An 18,855-nucleotide genomic window follows, 5' to 3' on the forward strand; every position below is an offset into this window, starting at 1 on the left:
AAAAACTCTTTTTACCAAATATCCAAATTAGAGGATTGATTAGTGAAATTCTCTAATATGATCTCAAATCTCTAATTTCTGCCCCAAACCTCTTTTTACCAAACAAGACTAAATACTTTTGTTATAGTATGTTGAATTTGTAGAGTAAGGTACTCTAAAATTATGTTACTTCGAGACCTTTATTTACTTTTTTAGGTGTCGGGTGTCGACTTGTATAAGTATTCTATTTCAAACGAAAAACTCTACATTTTCTACAAAATAGAAGAGTCCGATTTCCGGGAATCCATATCCACGTAGTGATGTAGACACTATAGCAAAGTCTTGAGTAACATAACTCTAAATAATTTCCCCAAGACTCCAATCTCTCTTTATTGCTATCTTTAATGGGCATGATCCTTCTTTGGGGTTGGGTAGTTGGGAGAGTTGGCATTTGAACTGTTGGACCTATAAATGAAAGCAACATGTCTAGGTGAAGTGGCCCATCTCCATTGTCCTCCCTTTCTCGTCCTAACTCCGAACATCATTTTCTCTTTTTCTTTATTTTTGACTTAAATCCACTAATAGGAAGTCAACGACATCTGTAATAAGAAATAAATATAACGCAATGATCATATTTACTATTCGTTCACCTAAAAATACAATAGTTATCTATCTAATTTGATGATTTTTTTTTTACAAAAGTCATATTTATTGATCTGTTGTAAATTTGAAGTTGACATTGGTCTAACTAGGAATGGTTGTGGGGACGGATCAATGCAAGTAGGAGACCTGCTCCATTCTTGCCTAAGTGGGGCGGGAATGGGTCTAGGTTTGGCGGGAATGGGGATTAAAATCGTACCCGCAATGGGTGGTGGAGCGGGTGTGGATTTTATGCTAGACGATGGTATATTAAAAGAACATACATGTGTTTCTTAGAGTTCATGTTTTTAAATATAATACATGTCACAAGTGGTATGATTAGTAGCATAGTATGGGGTAGATTTAATTAAGGAAAAATTCACAAGATAGAGCTCAACTATTCCTCATTTTTCTTTATAAGTCTCAATTATAGATTACTCCTTGCAAGTTTTATGTTTTAACATTTTATGATTTTTATGGGTCCTAATTTACTTAAAATCGGTTAAGGATGTTAAATTTTTTTAAATGTAGGATCCACCTCTTCTCTTTCCTTCACTTCTCCTCCCCTGCATCAGCTGGCTGGAAACAGGGGCTAAGCCACCCTTATCGCCGCCTTCCTAACCCGACCTCTTTTTTCTATTACCCATAATCTCTCTCTTCCTCTCTCTTTCCAACCCCACCCCAAGCCTCACTCCTCATTGTCTCTCGTCCACCCTTGCCCTCTCGCCTTCTCCTTCGCAAAAGAAGCCGCCGGAAAACAAGGCAAAGCCACCCTTATCATCGCCTTCCCAGCCTCACCTCTCATTCTCTCACACAACATCTCACCCTGAAAGTCTTAATTTCTCTCTCCCGTGAAAAAAAACTCCAAACACAAACACCCTCACCCTTAGATCCCTCTCTCGCTCACCCCGTCACCTTTGTCTCTTCGTTCCTCTCACCGGTGAACCCTCGCCGATGCCACATCGACACCTAGCTTCCCTCTTTCCTTCGCTCTCCTCCCCTGCGCTGTTATCCTATCACCCCTTGCTTGCTGGAGTTTTCTTCCTTTCTTTCCTTTGCTCTCTTCCCCACTTTGTCTGCGCCTGCTGCTGCCGCCAGACTCGCGTCGTGACGCCGCCCCCCACTGCCCTGTCTCATCGGTGCTCCATTACCACTCGCCGGAGCTCTACTCGTGCAACCATGGTGAAATGAAGATGAGATAAAGGAGAGGAAATATGCATGGGGGGTTGACATTTTAAAACTCACGTGCTCTCATTAAACTGTGAGCACGTGACATTCAACCTGCTATAGCAGGTTGGTTACCTCCTCGGTCCTATAAAAATAACAAGATGTGAAACTTGGAACTTGGTCATAGTTGGAACTTATAAAAGATGATGGATAATAATTGAGTTCTATCTTGTGAATTTTTTCTTTAATTAAAGGCTAAAATACAAATATGAAATGAGTAGAAACTACCTAATCACCTAATGTTTAATGTTTGACTAGGCTTGCTTTATTGACGCGCACAATCATAAATCGCCTAATAGAGCTTAATCTAAGGTAACCTAGATGGAGTACTATATTGAAGTTCCATCAACAATAGAACTCTTCTACGCAAATAATTTTTTGACGGCCATTGAAAAAGATGGATTAGTAACGCTATAACCACCATCAATAACAAAGTTCACACCGCTCACAAACTTAGCCTCATCGCTAGCCAAGAACAATGCTGCATGAGCAACATCTAGAGCTTCAGGTGCAACCCCTTTAAGTACAGCTGATTCACAAAGCAACTCATCAACATCACCCTTATCCATCCCTAATGCATTACTTAGCAATGGTGTCGCAACACCACAAGGGGAAATAGCATTCACCCTTATGCCATATTGTCCCATTTCAACACACAAGTTCTTCATCAATCCAATTATCGCGTGTTTCGACATCGTGTATGCATGAGGTGACTCTCCGGCCACCAACGATGCTAAGCTCGACGTGAAGAGGATTACACCTGATTTACTTGGGATCATTACCCTAGCAGCATGCTTAGCCCCTAAGAAACAACCAAAAACATTAATGTTGAACACTTTTTTGAAATTTTCAATGGTTGCACCTACAATAGTAGGGTCTATATCACCCGGAATGCCTGCATTGTTGAACATGATGTCGAGTTTTCCGTGCTTAGAGATGGTGAGATCGACGAGGTTTTTAACGTCGGTCTCATCGGATACGTTGCAATGCACGTAGGAGATAAGTTCTACATCGTTATTACCATGGTGGCTGGTGGTGTTATTGGATGCAATTATGTCGTTGCACAAGATCATGCCTTTCTCGTCTTGCACGTCGGCTATTATAACTTTGGCTCCATGTTGCACAAAGAGTCTAGCTGTGGTTTCTCCAAACCCACTTGCTCCGCCTGTTATAATTGCAACCTTTCCTTTCAGCCTGTGAAAAATAAATTTGTTACCAAATTTCACAATTACACCATCTGCTTATATACATACTTTCTCCGATTCATAATACTCGCTACACTTTCTATTGTGGGAAATTTCACATTACTAGCTACACTTCTTTTTTGGGCAATGAACTCTCTCTATTTGTCTCCTCCCACACGAGTCCCTTATTTTTTTTTACTCTCTACTTCTTACTTCTTCAAAAATTGTCTAAGAGTCCGTAAATTGAAAAGTGTAGCGAGTAATATGACAAGTTCCTCAAACTCAACTACTATCACACAGTTTGTAAAGATATATATAATGCTCAAATAACTCAAATACTATCACACAGTTTGTAGCAAAAATATCTCGCCGAATATAGATCAGAAAGGAGTTATATGAGATAATTTGTCAGTTCAATATGCTCAAACTCAAAAATATTGTGAATAATTACTAATTTTTTGGAAACATTTTACTTTTTATTGGTGTATCTTAGACTGACCTTACAATAATGCAAATCAATGAAGATGAGCGTCAATACTAAAAATACATCATTTACGTGGGCCAATCGTTCTGTGCAATTTTCTTCAAAAGAAAAAATTGATATGTGCAATTAAAGAGCTAGTTGTAGCATTGTATAAAATAGGAGCCTTTTACACACATTATAGCATAAACACGTTGATTCTCTTTCGGAAACCTCTTTATTACACGATAGCTACAATTGTGTCATTACCATATTAAAATGCTTTAAATCTTAAGAATTGACTTCTTAAGATTGATCATCAATTTCATCTGTTTATAGTACCAAAAAAATAGAGAAAATGTAAGAAAGAATTCGCTCAACAATCAAACCAGGCTGACAGAAAACTTCTTAATAAATTAACATAATAAATACATTGAATACTTAAGTCCTTTAACATAATTCTACCAATTAATATGTATGATGCATGACATCAGGGATGATCGTATTTTTTTACCTTCCGTTTGATAGGCTGTAATATATGATGGTAATGAGTATTAGTGTAATATTGTAATTTGTAAGAAATTCCTCATTTAATGTCTTTGTAACAAAAATTCATTCTCAAATAGCTTTATAACTTGTTACACTCCAAGTATTAATGATGATGATGAAACTAACGAGTGAAAAAAGATATTTTAGAATATAATAGCATTATCATAAATATTTATTGTAAATTACGACATTTCTTTAAATCAAAGAGGTTGTTAATGTTTAACAGAACTACACTAGCAGGCGTAATAACCACTATTTATCTATCAATCTAACCTTATATTCCTCACACATGTATAAGAAAAATTATAGTCAGACATGGTTTTATTTGATTCTTCTTAACACGTATTTTTATAATATCAACTTATTTAACTTTACTTAGACATAATTAAAAATATTAAAGAACAAAGTACTACCTCTGTTTCTTTTTACTTGCAACAGTTTGACTTTCACGCTTGTCAATGCATAATTTCAACCATCAATAAGTTTAATTACCGATAAATAAAAATTATAAAAGTATATATTCGGAAAAAATACATTCAGACGAATCTAACAAGATCACACATGAATATGTCTTTCCTTAACTATAAATCACCACACATAAACTGAGTAGAGTTGGTGAATAGTGTAAAAGTCAAACCGTTGCAAGTAAAAAGAAACGGAGGAAGTAGTACATTAGATATTGTGTAGGCAGGAGATGTTACATGCATTTAGAAACGAATAAAGTATGATCTATGCAAGCAAAATGGTCGGAATGATTAAACTTAAATAGAGTAAGGGTCCGTTTGGTTGGAAATATTTTAGGCTTGGAAACGGATTGAGGTAACACACTCCCTTATTTTATGTTTGGTTGGGTTATCCATTTTTTTCACTCCCTTACTAGCCCAATTTTGATTCCCCCATCTTGAAACCCTCCTCAGACCACAGGAAACAAAAAGTAAGGGAGTCATTAGGCCAATGATTCCATTCTACATCAAAACAAACAAGTGTCTAAAGTACCATATTCCATTTCCATTCCATCCTTTTATCCCATTCCATTCCCTTTCCATTCCTTATTTTGAACCAAACGACCCCTAAAAGAGGACAAAAACCTTTAGCAGCGAAGTATAAATAATTATTCGAGAAGGTTTTTTTTACCCCATTTTCATAACAGAAAATAAGCTCCCAAAGATTTCAAATAATATGTACTGGCAATGACAACATAAAGATAGCTAAGACATAGAAATGGAACTCACCTTTCTGCAAGAGGAGCAATTGATGATGCGCCATTCATTTCTTATCTATATAGGAGTATATTTTGTCTCTGAACTTTGAAAGAAAATTTTCGTCCAATATTTCCCCTCACTCTATGAGGAAGGAGCTAAAATGTGCTTCTATAAATAGAGTTACAGCCGTATTTTGAAAGAATGGATGCGTCCAAAAGACTAAAAATGAGAATTTAATAAATAGGAGTACGGGGTTTAAAAGCATATAGAAAGTAAGTTTAGCAAATGCAATCTTACATTCACCTAATTACATCATATGGAGTATATGGATCATTTATCTCCAACCTAACTTTCCACATGCATTGAGACCAGCGTGTAGAATGTACGTACTCTTATAAGGTAACATTTGATGCTGGTAAGTGGTTACATGTCTTATATCTGTATTAACCAAGCTTGTTTTGTGGGACGATGGAACTAAGGGGGAACTCACCTTATGATTTTGAGGTTATAAATTCGAACCCCACTACCTACTTATATATGTTTAATTTGGGAGTAGGCAGTGGAGGATCTCAACCCCATGACAAGTTCAAATTATTGTATCTTGCAAAAATTCCGACCATATCGCATACAACATATTTACCATGAAGCCTATAGAGTAGTCGATTGGATAGTTAATGTAGGCTATTTAGTTCGGTCTAGTTTTGAAGTTCATCATTGTAATTCTTCAGCTTTACATTCCATGCAAGAAGGGAATCCTAAAACTTTTTCTACTTATCTTATTAAAAAAGTGTCTTATATCCATATAGTTAAGTTAAAATTATGTGTCTTTTTTAAAATGATTTAGAGATTTAAGCTTTTCATAATATCAAGATGTCAAATATTTACATTTTTAAGATACTAGTGTTTCATGTACACTTTTTTAACTTTCCTCATCCTACCTTATAGTTTCTAACTTCTCATTTTTCCAAGAATTAAAAAAAATGAAACATATCATAATTCAAACATAATAAATTAAAGAACTTTGCTCTTTTATCGGAGTTAGTGTTATAGTCTTCCACGTTTTAACTCTAAATTTTATTTTAAAAAAAGAACAACTTCTAATTCAGCTCTACTTTACTTATCCAAGTCGCTAGAAATATCTAGCCATATGCTGAATGTCTGGATATACAATCTGTAATGAATTGAATATTTGGATAGTAGAATTAAGGAAGAAGATGATGATATTTGATTAATAACAATAGAAAATTATAGAAAATATAAAGAATAGATTGACAAGCTTTCGAGTACTTAACACACTCACAAAGCTAACCACCAAAATGAACTTACAATACATTCTTCGTACCCCTTTCCTAACACTAATCCACTATATTTATAGAGCTAACTTACTTACTCTCCAAGCCAACCTAAGTATATTATACTACCCATATTATCCCTTCGATCCCCTAAACCAATCTATTACACAATCATACTACCCAAATATATAGAAGTATATGATATTTTTGCTATTATATTTCATGAACCAAAGTCAAAAGAAATAGATGATTCAACAACTATATGTACGTGAATCTTTAGCCAAAGTCTCATAAAAGTTTGGAAGGAAATATGGTGGTTGAGGCTATTCAATATGTATGACAGGGGAGGCAATGCAAGGACCCAATCATGCAAAAAACTAAAAAGAAAACAAACCAATCTTAAATAAATACTATAATAAGCTTTATAAAAAAAACCAAACTTTAATTCAAACATGAAAAAATCTAAATAGAAATTACATTATCAAAGTAAAATCCGGAGTATCATCCAGACCACATCACTAGTTAAATATTCTAATATTAATGCTAGTTACTTTTATTGGTAAACTATTAGAAGTGGTACCTAAAACTAAAATTTATTGGAATTTGATCACAATATTACCCTTTGTATACTCGCCATATAACTCACAACAAATATTTGTAATTAAAATAGACTATACATTATTGACAAACTTATCCGTAAAACTTAAGCATAATAAGGCCATATGAAAAGAAGGTAACAAGTTGGACTACTATACCATGTAGGATATGTTTAACTTATATTTTAGGTGTTATTTAAGTTGACATAAATTTTTTTGGAAAGTATAATTTTTATTAGTGATAATGATATTGTTTGATTGACAAAAATATGAAAAAATTTACTCCCCATAAAATAAATTAAAAGAAGTTGGTTACTTAGGTTTCCTTAAAATTCTTCTAGGTAAATTGAACTTTCCATTAAAATTAAATTCACATATTCGACCAAACAACATTTTATAATTCCTAAAAGATGCTTATACATGAAAAAAAAAACTTCTTCCTAAATTTTTTTACTTCTTATATAATTAACCAAATGACACTTCAATAATGGGTGGGTGTAATTTTACTCTCTTATGTTCTCTTTCCTCACATGCTATAAGCACAAACATAATAAACACATAGGTAAAGTATGGAAGGGAGTGAAAACTTTAGCTGCTTTTAGAATGAAAAGGGTAGATGATATGGCAAGTGTTTATGATTTCTTCACTGCCACAATGAATTACTTGAGAACCAGAAGTCCAGGAGCAACTTGCCATGTGGCTACTGTCCCATAGGACTATTGATGCTCTTCTGAACTCCTGAATCGTATAATCAATACTCAATAAGTGTACATACAACCATTTTTTTAAAAGACAACAAAGTTTAGGTATCAAAATTGTGCAAAGAATTTACTTTGGTAAGAAGAAGTATGGATTGGATCTAATCTTTCACAAGTTAACCTAACTTATATCAACTATACAAATAATACTTGTTGAAAGTGGGAAAAAGGACAAGAATCTTACCCCAAATGCGTACAATTGATATACTATTGCAAAAATTAACATTAATGTACTTATTTCAATGTAATGAGAAATGAATTCACGCTATTCCGATACAGTGAAAATCACAAGTCACAACGCTCCTCCAAAACTACTAGCACGGCTCCACAAGTTGTATGCATTCTTGTCATTATTTATAATGAATGAATGGAGATCATAACTTATGTCTAATGCTAGTGAGTCTTATATATTTTTTTTCCTTAATGGTTCTCAACTCCATAACTTTTCCATATTATCAACATCCTTTAAATAATATACCATGCACAAAACCAACTCCATAACCCTTCCATACCCCCTTAATTAAAACTCCTATAAGTTTGGACTTAAAGTTGGGAATAGCAACGTTAATTTATTAGGGTTGGCAAAATGGCAAGAGTTGTACTCCTACCTTGCTACGTGGAGTTGAAAGAGTGAGGAACATTAGGAGTTACAAATAGCATGATTTTGTAGCCTGTCCGATACGAATCTTATCAGTTATCCCCATGCATGTATGGCCAACGCTGAACCATTCCCAATATTAAATGACTTCTTCATGACAACATCATCATTGAGCGACTTTCACACAAAAATAACAAGATGCAACATGAAATACGTGAAATAATGGTTCCATGCACCTAGCCTGAAAAACTAAATCATGTGTGCTTATATCTCATGTTATTTCTTCACATAACAAAGATACCTAAATGACTAAATTTAGCAATGTAAGTTGAAAATATGGAAGTGAAACTAATAAGTTAGCTAAAAAGATAAAGTAAATGTTTAGTTTCATAATTTCGCGAAATTAGTTGCTTAAGTTGATAGATTCTTTTGGCAAAACCAATTGTTACAGAATTTTTAAAAAAAATCTCAAAATTTTAATCACCTGATTTTGAAAAGTGAAAATTTTTAACCATTTGAAATTATATGTTAGGTACTCTCCAAACACTACTAGTCATTATAATACCTAAAAAATTCTAGCACCTCAAAATTTAATATACTTGAAATACTTTTCAAACACATAGCCAACATAGTAATGTCTAACGCGTAGCATTTCCTATATAGAACACTTACCATCACAAGTCTTTGTAAAATAACTCCACTGAAAAGTAAAAAGAAGGCATTAAAAGACCTTCGTGGCACAAGCCTAAACACTCTAAGATCCTTTTTCATACCTACTTCGATTTTGAATCAAGAGATAGAAAAATAGACATATCTAATTCCACTTGTTATTTGTGACTTCACTAGTACAGAAAAGGCAATTTGCGTCGGATGTGAGGCGCCTATTTGCGTCGCACATGGGTCCGACGCTAAAGGCCTCGACGCAGATAGCCCAGACATGATCCGCGTCGTATGCTGAGCGACGCAGATGGTTGAGCTATTTGCGTCGCACCCCGTATATGGTGCGACGCAAATTATTCTTCTCAGCACAACAAGGCACGATATAGGGGGAATTTGCGTCGCACATGGCACGAAGTGCGACGCAAATCACCCATCTGCGTCGCACTATACACCATGTGCGACGCAAATAAGGTACTGTAAAAAATAAAAAAAAGCAGTACCAAAGCGTAATGCTTTAGTACTGCATTCGAGGAAACAGGTGATAATAGTCTCCTAAGAAATCATCTAAACAGTTGATAATAGTACTTACAAATTGAATATACTGCATAATGCTTTAGTACACACATACTTCACTAAATATATTTTTAAAAAAATAAAAATCGCCTAAAAAAACAAAAATACTCGTTCTTCTTCAAATCTAAAATACTAAACCTAAAAAAAACCAAATCCAACAGACATCAATTTCACTAAATATATTTTAAAAAAATACAAATCGCCTAAAACCTTGTTCTTCTTCAAATCTCGTTCTTCAAATCTTGTTCTTGAAATCTCTTTTTCCGACGAAGAAGACTTCGAGAAGAATCAAACACAAATCTGCAAATGAAAATAAGAATTTTCAGATATGACAATTAAAACATAAAATTAGATCTAAAAAATTAAAAGGAAAACAAACGAACCAGGTTGCGGTTCTTCGTTGTTCGCCGGAGACACACGTTGCGGTTCTTCGTTGTTCGCCGGAGAATCAAACACCCCGACTACGGAACGGCACGGAGCGACGGTTAAGAGTGGGAGAATGAGAGGGTGAGGGTGAGGGTGAGAGAGGGATGATGAAACTGAGATTTTTTTAGGGTTTGAGGGAGGCAAAAAGCGCAGATCCCGGAGATTTGTGCGACGGAGAATAAGATAAGATGGGAGAATTTGTGGTCTGTGCAGAAGATTCCGTCGCCGGAGATGTCATCGTCGACTGCCGTAGAAGAGAAATTGAAGGGAGAGAGAGACGCCAGTTTGAGGGAGAGAGAGAGAGAGACGCCAGTTTGAGGGAGAGAGAAATTTTAGGGGTTAATGTGTGTCGCATGCTAGAGAGTTTTATATATGCTGAAAACGTTTGGTGCGTCGCATGCTATATAGGTGCGACGCACATGATCAATGTGCGTCGCATGCTCTGTAGGTGCGACGCACATTAGTCCACCTGTTGGGGAGATTTTTGCGATTTGCGTCGCACAGCTTCGCACATGCGACGCAAATCCTAACTGTGAGTCGCTTCCGTCTCTGTGCGACGCAATTAAGGGGACGCAAATCGTCCTTTTTCTACTAGTGCTTGAAATTTTGTGAAAATGGTATGAGGCTAACTTTGAATGCATATATCTGTCAATATATAAATGGTTTTGATGTGATAAAAATTGAAAGTGATAGCTTGTTCTAAGATCTTTCCAACGATGGGTCATATGCCCAATTATGCTGAAAAATGAGAAAGTTAAGGTTGTTTTACGAAGAACTGTCGAAACTGAAATTTCGTCTCACGCCCGATCGGGCTCCCTTGGCGATTTACAACCAGACAAATAGAGCCCGATCGTGCCCGAAATGTTAGCTAGTGTGAAGAAAATGACCTCCCGATCGAGCAGATCGGATTCGCTCGACCCGATCGGGCGGCAGAGATTTTGACGCGAGATGCGCGATTTCTTTCAGGGTTTTGTGCATATTATATTCTAGGGTTTGTTACGTTTTTTATGTTATAAAAGGACCCCCTTTGTTGTCATTATTTGATACACACTTTTAACCTCTAGTATTTTAGGATTCTTTGTAATTATTCTCTTTGTTTTTCTCCAGCATACTGAAGAAACTCTCGATTCCCCCACCTGTGGACGTAGGTCTATTTTGACCGAACCACGTAAATCCTTGTGTTCTCTTATTTATCTTCATTATTGTTTTTATCATTCTTATTATTTCATTGATTTGCTCCGTATTGATCATAAACTACACCTCTTTTTCATAACAAACTAGTATCAAGAGCAAGGTTTTAAGGTCTTAGGTGTTCATAGATGAGTTTTGATTAAATTATGCCAATGAAATTCGATATTGAGAAATTTGATAGGCAAGTAAATTTTGGCCTATGGCAATTGAAGATGAAAGCCACCTAGGTTCAAAGTGGTTGTCACAAGATTCTTGAAGGTGCATCCAAAAAGCCTTCGGGTATGACGGGTGATTAGTGGGAGGAGATCGATTCAAGGCTCTTTCGGCAATTCAAGTACGTATTTATAATGATATCTTGAGAGAGGTTGCCAAGACACGACTGCTGCTGGTTTGTGGTTGAAGTTGGAGTCACTTTATATGGATTTGCAGAACATCGATGTGATCATGGGCTCAAATAATATAGACTTCATGATCTCAGTCTAGAAAAAGGTAAACCATTTCAGTCTCATTTAGATGAATTCTTCTCTATTATTATTAGAGGTGATCATGGGCCGGGCTTTAGCCAAAAAAAACTGGCTCGTTTCGGGCCGAAGCCGCAAGCTGGGCCGAGCCAAGGCGTGGGCCATAAAATACGCACCAAAGCCCGGTATTTCGGGTCGAGCCTATAGGGCTTTTCAAGACGGGACAAAATTTGGCCTATTTTTCCAAATCTAGGTTGCCCGTAGCCATGATTTTTGCCAGAAAAATCGAGCCCGGCCACGAGCTGAAATAACATGCACAAAACCCTCCCAAAATTGGGTCAGGCCGCGCTAATCTTGATCACCTTTAATTGTTATGGATTTGCAAAACATTGATAATGAGGATATGACTATTAGGTTAATTATTGTTGTGTTCTTTACCATGTTCATAAGCATTTTCGAGATACTTATTGTATTGTAGAGATGATTTGAGTTTGTAGGATGTTAAGGATGCCTTAACTCAGAGAGATTTAATTGACAATAAGTTGGTTAATATTTATTAATCCTTCTCAAACTAATGCTTTGGTTGCCAATGGGGGAATGTTTTTGGCAAAAAATAAAATTTGTAACTATTGTCACGTGAAAGGTCATGTCAATGCCGGTTGTTGGAAATTAAAGAAGAAGAATGAGGAAAGTCCAATCCGCAAATATCGCCAATGATGTTCTTGATGATGATCTTGCACTTTAGGGTTACAAGTTTCTAGGGCTGCAGTATCTACAATCTCTTCATGTTTGGTGCCCTTTGAAATCTTTAAGTGAAACAAGAAACCGCATGGATTTTGCTATTATGGAGTCAATGATAGATTGCTTTTGAGTTTGTTATACAATAGCAATCTTGGTTATGCATTAGATGTTGTTCTAGTTATGCTATTTCTTATCTCAATTTGGTACTATTCAGTTTTGTCAAGTACAATTGCAATTTAGAAATTATTGATGTAATTTAATTTTTCTGGAATTGCTTAATTAAGTTTGTTGTTAAGACGAAAAAGTGTTTGAAAAGAGTTTGGTCAATTTGAATAAACATGCTTTGCATTGGTGACCTTATACTCTCAATCTAGGCCATGTGATAGTTTCGTGTATGGAGTTTTGTGTTCGAAGATGCATTAGTACACAATTTATAGAAGATGTCCGTTCTTGTTTGCCTAGAGTGAGAAGGCTTATGGAATTTTGTTTAAAGTAGAGGTTCTATGTTTATGGTGAGCATCATTTTTTGGTTTTCAGTTCAAGGTGGAGTTATCTTGATTGGTTGGTTGTTTCAAGCCAAGGAAGAGAATTGTTATTCGTGACTTGAAATCTTGTGAAAATGACATAAGGTTGACTCGTAATGCACATATCTCTCAATCTATAAATGGTTTTGATATGATTCAAATTGGAGGTGATAGCTTGTTCCGAGAATTTCCAACGACAGGTCATATGCCCAATTCTGTTGAGAAATGAGAAAGTTATGGTTGTTTTACAAAGAACTGATGAAACTGGAATTTTGTGCCGCACCCGCCCGCGCAGCAGCGCCCGATACGTTTTTCACGGGTTTTTATATTGTTTTAACCCTAAGTTTTAAAGTTGTTATTAGAGTGATACTAGGAGTTAGTTTATTCTAGGGTTTAATAGAGTTTTCTTATATTGTAAAACGGCCCTTTTGGTGATCATTGTTTGACACACACTTTTAGCCTGTAGTATTTTAGCAATCCTTGTATTATTCTCTCTGTTTTTCTCCATCACAATGAAGAAGCTCGAATCCTCCACCTATGGTCTATGGACGTAGGTCTATCTTGACCAAACCACGTAAATTCTTGTGTTCTCTTATTTATCTACGTTATTGCTTTTCTTGTTCTTATTATTTCATCGATTTGTTCCACATTAATCAAATACTACAACACTATTTCTTAACAGTGAAGGTGGCTAGAGAGCAAGTACAACAAGCTTATCATATAGCGCATATTTGTTTTAAATTTCCTTTTAGTTTTTCTACAGTATCTCCTACTTAATTGATTTAGCCGATGTAAAATAAAAAACACTTAACAGTAGCCTCGATGAATGGTTTTTAAGCTCGTGTCTCATATGTTGGATGTAGTATGTTTTATTATTATTAAGTATTACGTCCATTTCACAATAAATGCACCATTTTTATATGACACACAAACCAAAGGTAATGAAAAAGAGTGTTGTAATTGAATTTTAAAAAAAAAACATGGATTCTAGCATGTTAGGTATGGGTTTGGACTCACTCCATACTGAAGTTGCCCACCCTAGGGCTATAATGAACTAAATTTTCGTATGATAGTACTTTGCTCCTTTTACCTCAAAAAAAAGAACATATGATTATATTGTAAAGGATACGATGTATTCTAAAACATACAAAAAAAGGAAATAGTGCATGTATTATGAAGCATGTAAAAGAGGGAAATGATGAATATATTGTGCAATGGATGTAGTATCTAGTATTTGTCCAAACCATCTTTTTGATTGATTTGCTTGGAAATGTTGAAAGCAGTTCTTATATATTGTTGGACCGTGAATCCCAAGCCCAGAAATCGCAAAATCAAATCTCAATCCTTTAGATATCACAGAATATCACTTTTCAAAGGCAAAACTATGACGAACTAGGAAGGACTTAGATGTGCCGTATCTTGTTCCTATCAAAATATCAAAAATTAGTAAAAGAGACGGTATAATTTATATTACAATTAGATCTAATCACTAAATGAATTAAACTAATAACCTAAAGAAATTAACCTAGTTATTATTGGACTAATTCTCTTTTTAAAATTGGGCTTACCATTGCCTAATTTTAATTTAACAGTTGACGGTCTCTTACAAGACAAACTCTCAAAATATTCTCTTTTTGGAGTTGCATCACTTTTTCATTAAAGTCATCATTTATTCATAAGAGTTATAGCATGCAAAATTCATTCTCATTTCTCATGTAAGTATGCATTTCTCATTTCTCATTTCTCATGAATTTTTTATGAATAAATGAATTTTCATGTAAGTATGCAAAATATTAATTCTCTTTTTAATATTGGGATTACCATTCTCATTTCTCATGAATTTTATGCGATATAACTCTTATGAATAAATGATGTAACTCTAATGAAAAACAGATGTAACTTTAAAAAATGAATATTAGAAGAAAAAAATTTGAAAAGTAAAAAAATTGTTGGGCTCAAATTTTTTTTACGGGGGTATAACTCTAATGAACAAGTGTTGTAACTCTAATCCAATCATGTGGTTGAGATTCATTCTCATTTCTCATGTAAGGAGCATTCTCAAATCTCAAGTGTTGTAACTCTAATCCAATCGTGTGGTTGAGATTCATTCTCATTTCTCATTTAAGGAGCATTCTCATGTGATTTTACCCTTATATATATATATGTATAGGGGCAAGATCACATGAGAAATTGTTGGGCCTATGGGTAAGTGACCCTGGGGGTGTGCACCGGTCCAGGATCGGATCAAACTGGAACCGGTTGGACCGGTGGACCGAAATTCGGGGTTTTCTTGGACCGGACCGGACCGGAAAATTCCATGGTTTATTTCAATAGATATCAATAAAATCCCGAGACCCTTTTTTTTACGTTTGTTGCCAATTGGTGATCTTAGAAATTAAATTTTATTCTGAATTGTCAATGACATTAGCAGATGTTTAAACGCAATTGTTCGTGCTGTTGTCATTACAAGATTTATATCTTACATTTATATACTAATTGGATTACAATTCGATGCTAAACTTGGTCAAATGAAATCCTATGTTACGTCCACCATAAAATTTCAAACACATAAATCTTTGTAATCAATTGATAGTGACATAGACAAATAGTGTTATCCCTCAACAAAATTAATAATAATAAAAAAAAGAGATGCTTTGTAATTTGTATATAATGAACAATAAAACTGCATTCTTTCAACCAAAAAAACATACATGGTCATCTTCTATTTCTTTTTCATTCCCATCGTTATTAATTTGAAGCAAGATGAGCACTTTATCCTTATCGAAAACCAACAGAAGGTAATAAACAACTTTTCTTAAGTGCAACTTTTATTTTTTGGGTTAAACTTTAATTGCCTAGAATATATGAATCGTGTTGTTAATGTTCTATGATGAAATTGTTATAAAAAAAATGTTATAAAGTAACTACAAAGTGATAATATTGGGATATAGTCATATTTATGTCAAATGTGAATATCATTCAAAGTATATAACTTTTATCGAACTTGGGTGTATCGTGAGGGTGGTACACTAATGGTTTCTTTCTATCATTACTCATTTGAAATCCTTTAATGAAGCATAACTCACACAAAACATAGAGTTCCAAATAAAAAAATGAACAAGTTTTAGCCTTAAAGGTACGGTGCACATGCACGGTACAACTGATTGTGTGATGAATGCTCTCTTCAAATTCTCAAAATATATGAAAACGAAACTAGTTGACATTTATTTGCATATTATTCTCAAAATATATTAATTTTTTTGGTAGAATGTTATGCATATATTCGTAGACAAAATGTTTTAAGTTTTAATAATACATTAGGAGAGAACTCAAGAAGGTTTTGATTCTCTCAATTTTGTTATCTCCAAAAGAAACTAACTAGGTAATTCGTTAGTCGTTACAATATTGTATCGCTTTGAACAGAAGACCAGCAAATAAAACCTTAATGACTACGGCAAACCTAATATCTTAGTCAAAAGCAAGATATCCTCTAGTATAGAGTTGAGATTTGATAATAATAAAAAAAGAGAGGAGCTTGATGCATCTGTATTCAGCTTCACATTCAAAATTCCGAAAAATAGCCAAATTGAGAGAAACGGTCAAAATTTTACCTCGAATATCATACATGCCTTTATATTTTAAAAAAAAGAGCGAGTATATACATATATGGTTGGATAGAGCCATAGAGGGTCTGTTCTCCCCAGCTTATTTTCAGTTCAGTTCAATTCAGTTCAATTCAGTTCAGTTCAGCTCTGGACAATGCTTTTACTCTCACATATCACTATTCATTTCAGTTCGATTCAATTCAATTCAGTTCACTTCAGCTCAGTTCAGCTGTTTTATGCCGAAGAGAACAGGCTCTTGAGGGGTAATCAACTCATTATTTATCACTGATTTAATTGTATTGCAACATTGTTAGATTGGACGGAAAAGTTGCGATAATCACTGGGGGAGCAAGTGGAATTGGTGCAAGTACTGCAAAACAATTTTGGGAAAACGGAGCAAAAGTAGTAATTGCTGACATCCAAGATGATTTGGGCCAAAAAATTGTCAAAAATCTCAACAATGACAACATCTTTTACTTCCATTGTGACATCTCTAAAGAAGAAGAAGTTCATGATCTAGTAGACTACACAATCTCTAAGTTTGGTAAGCTAGACATCATGTATAACAATGCAGGGCTCATGGATCGGCCTGTAGGCCGGTCCATTTTAGATTCGACTCAAGAGGATTTGGATCGGACCCTAAGGGTGAACCTATATGGTTCATTTTTTGGAGCTAAGCATGCTGCTAGAGTCATGATACCTCGGAAGAATGGTTGCATATTGTTCACTTGTAGTGCTTGCACATTAATATCAGGTATAGCAACACACCCCTATACAATATCTAAGCATGCAATTTTGGGGTTAGCAAAGAATTTAAGTGCTGAGCTTAAGCAACATGGCATAAGAGTCAATTGCATCTCCCCATCCGGGGTATGCAGTGGCATGGCACCGAGGCTAAGTGGGGCTCAAGGAGTTCTGATGGCCGCCGACGTCGCTCAGGCAGCTCTATATTTGGCTAGTGATGATGGGATTTTTGTCAATGGTCATAATCTTGTTATAGATGGTGGATCTAGTGCAATGAGTTCTTCAATGGCATTGGCTTTCACATCAAGTTGACAAACATAGAATTGGCTATTATTCAAGATATGTATTATGTTGTTAGCAAGTGTGTACAATACTATTCATTACATTTACAAAGTATTAACGCATAGAAATGAATAAAAACCTGTCTAATGAGTTTGTTGGTTCTTAAAAATTATCTAATTATTTGGTTTGTGGTTTTACATAATCTTGCCTTGCCAAAAGATATGTGGCCTGCACTTAATTTTTTTTTTTTTTTTTTTTGATCGGGAAATTAAGTCAGTCCAAGGGCTAACCCCTACCAAGGTTACTAGCCTTGTAGGAACAAGGCATGCTAAGGAAATACCCCAACATAATGCTGGGGGTAAGGATCGAACCCCTGACCTCAAGGATCAGAGGGGAGTGCTCTACCACATGAGCTAGCTCCTCATCCTTGTGGCCTGCACTTAATGATGTAATAACATTTGTCCGTTTTATTAAGAACTGACATGTGGCTTGATTTATTTTCTTTTGTATGGAACTTTAAGTTTTAAGTGACTTTGCTTAAAACGCACCTTATAATTTGCTTAAAACACTTGTCCGAGGGATAGCTCTCAACCCGTGTGCGTGTGGGAGCTTCTTTTTGCATAAGGATGCAGTTTGTGTTCGAACAAAGAGCTACGGAACCTAGAGGGTTGGTAAACCTAGATTTGCGAGTTGAGATTAAATATGAACCCTTAGATCATGTTTAAATCATTAGAATATAAACACCCTTTTTTTGACTTTAAAAGGATTAACCTTGGAGAATTTTTTTTAAGAGTAAAGGAGAGAGAAAAGAACATTAAATTCATTCTTTCATTGATGTAATAATCATTTGTTCGTATTAAACAAAGTTGGTTGCTTGGTGAGGTTATTCTATTAGGATAGATATAGAAGTATTTCCTAAATCTATCTATCTATCTAGAAGTGTTTATCCAGACGAATCTAGAAGTGTTTGTTTAGTGATAATATTACTTAATATTATATTTAGTTAAGGATAGTTTTCCTTAATCTACCTAAGTTAGGTTTTATATGATGTACTATAAATACTTCTTTGGGTTAATAAAAAGGATTTTTTGTCCCAACTTTCATGTTTTTGTGAGAAACTACCTTATGAAAAAATTATTTTCCCAAACTACCTTATTTCTACCA

The 18,855-nt window shown here is 35.0% G+C and overlaps 2 protein-coding genes across 2 annotated transcripts; one reads left to right on the forward strand and one right to left on the reverse strand.

Moving 5' to 3' along the window:
- Positions 1–1,996: 1,996 nt before the first annotated feature.
- Positions 1,997–5,589, reverse strand: LOC104898273 (short chain aldehyde dehydrogenase 1). The gene is made up of 2 exons (XM_010685327.3): positions 5,271–5,589; positions 1,997–3,039 (listed from the first exon to the last, which is right to left on the reverse strand). The coding sequence occupies exons 1-2, from the start codon at positions 5,306–5,308 to the stop codon at positions 2,208–2,210; spliced, it is 870 nt and encodes a 289-aa protein (XP_010683629.2). The 5' UTR covers positions 5,309–5,589; the 3' UTR covers positions 1,997–2,207.
- Positions 5,590–10,331: 4,742 nt separating this feature from the next.
- On the forward strand, positions 10,332–17,756 carry LOC104898423 ((+)-borneol dehydrogenase 1). Its single transcript, XM_048633841.2, has 2 exons — positions 10,332–10,426; positions 16,980–17,756. Exons 1-2 carry the CDS (start codon positions 10,332–10,334, stop codon positions 17,719–17,721), a joined length of 837 nt encoding a protein of 278 aa, XP_048489798.1. The 3' UTR covers positions 17,722–17,756.
- The last annotated feature ends 1,099 nt before the right edge of the window (positions 17,757–18,855 follow it).

Source organism: Beta vulgaris, chromosome 7 (genome assembly GCF_026745355.1).
Source record: "Beta vulgaris subsp. vulgaris cultivar EL10 chromosome 7, EL10.2, whole genome shotgun sequence".
Classification (NCBI taxonomy): Eukaryota; Viridiplantae; Streptophyta; class Magnoliopsida; order Caryophyllales; family Amaranthaceae; genus Beta; species Beta vulgaris.

Bases quoted from the DNA above. Each gene is read 5' to 3' on its own strand.
- LOC104898423 (XM_048633841.2), top strand. From the start codon at position 10,332: ATGGGAGAATTTGTGGTCTGTGCAGAAGATTCCGTCGCCGGAGATGTC. The intron at 10,427-16,979 runs GTTTGAGGGAGA...CAACATTGTTAG, and splicing joins GAAGGGAGAGAGAGACGCCA to ATTGGACGGAAAAGTTGCGA.
- LOC104898273 (XM_010685327.3), bottom strand. From the start codon at position 5,308: ATGAATGGCGCATCATCAATTGCTCCTCTTGCAGAAAG. The intron at 3,040-5,270 runs GTGAGTTCCATT...TATTTTTCACAG, and splicing joins ATTGCTCCTCTTGCAGAAAG to GCTGAAAGGAAAGGTTGCAA.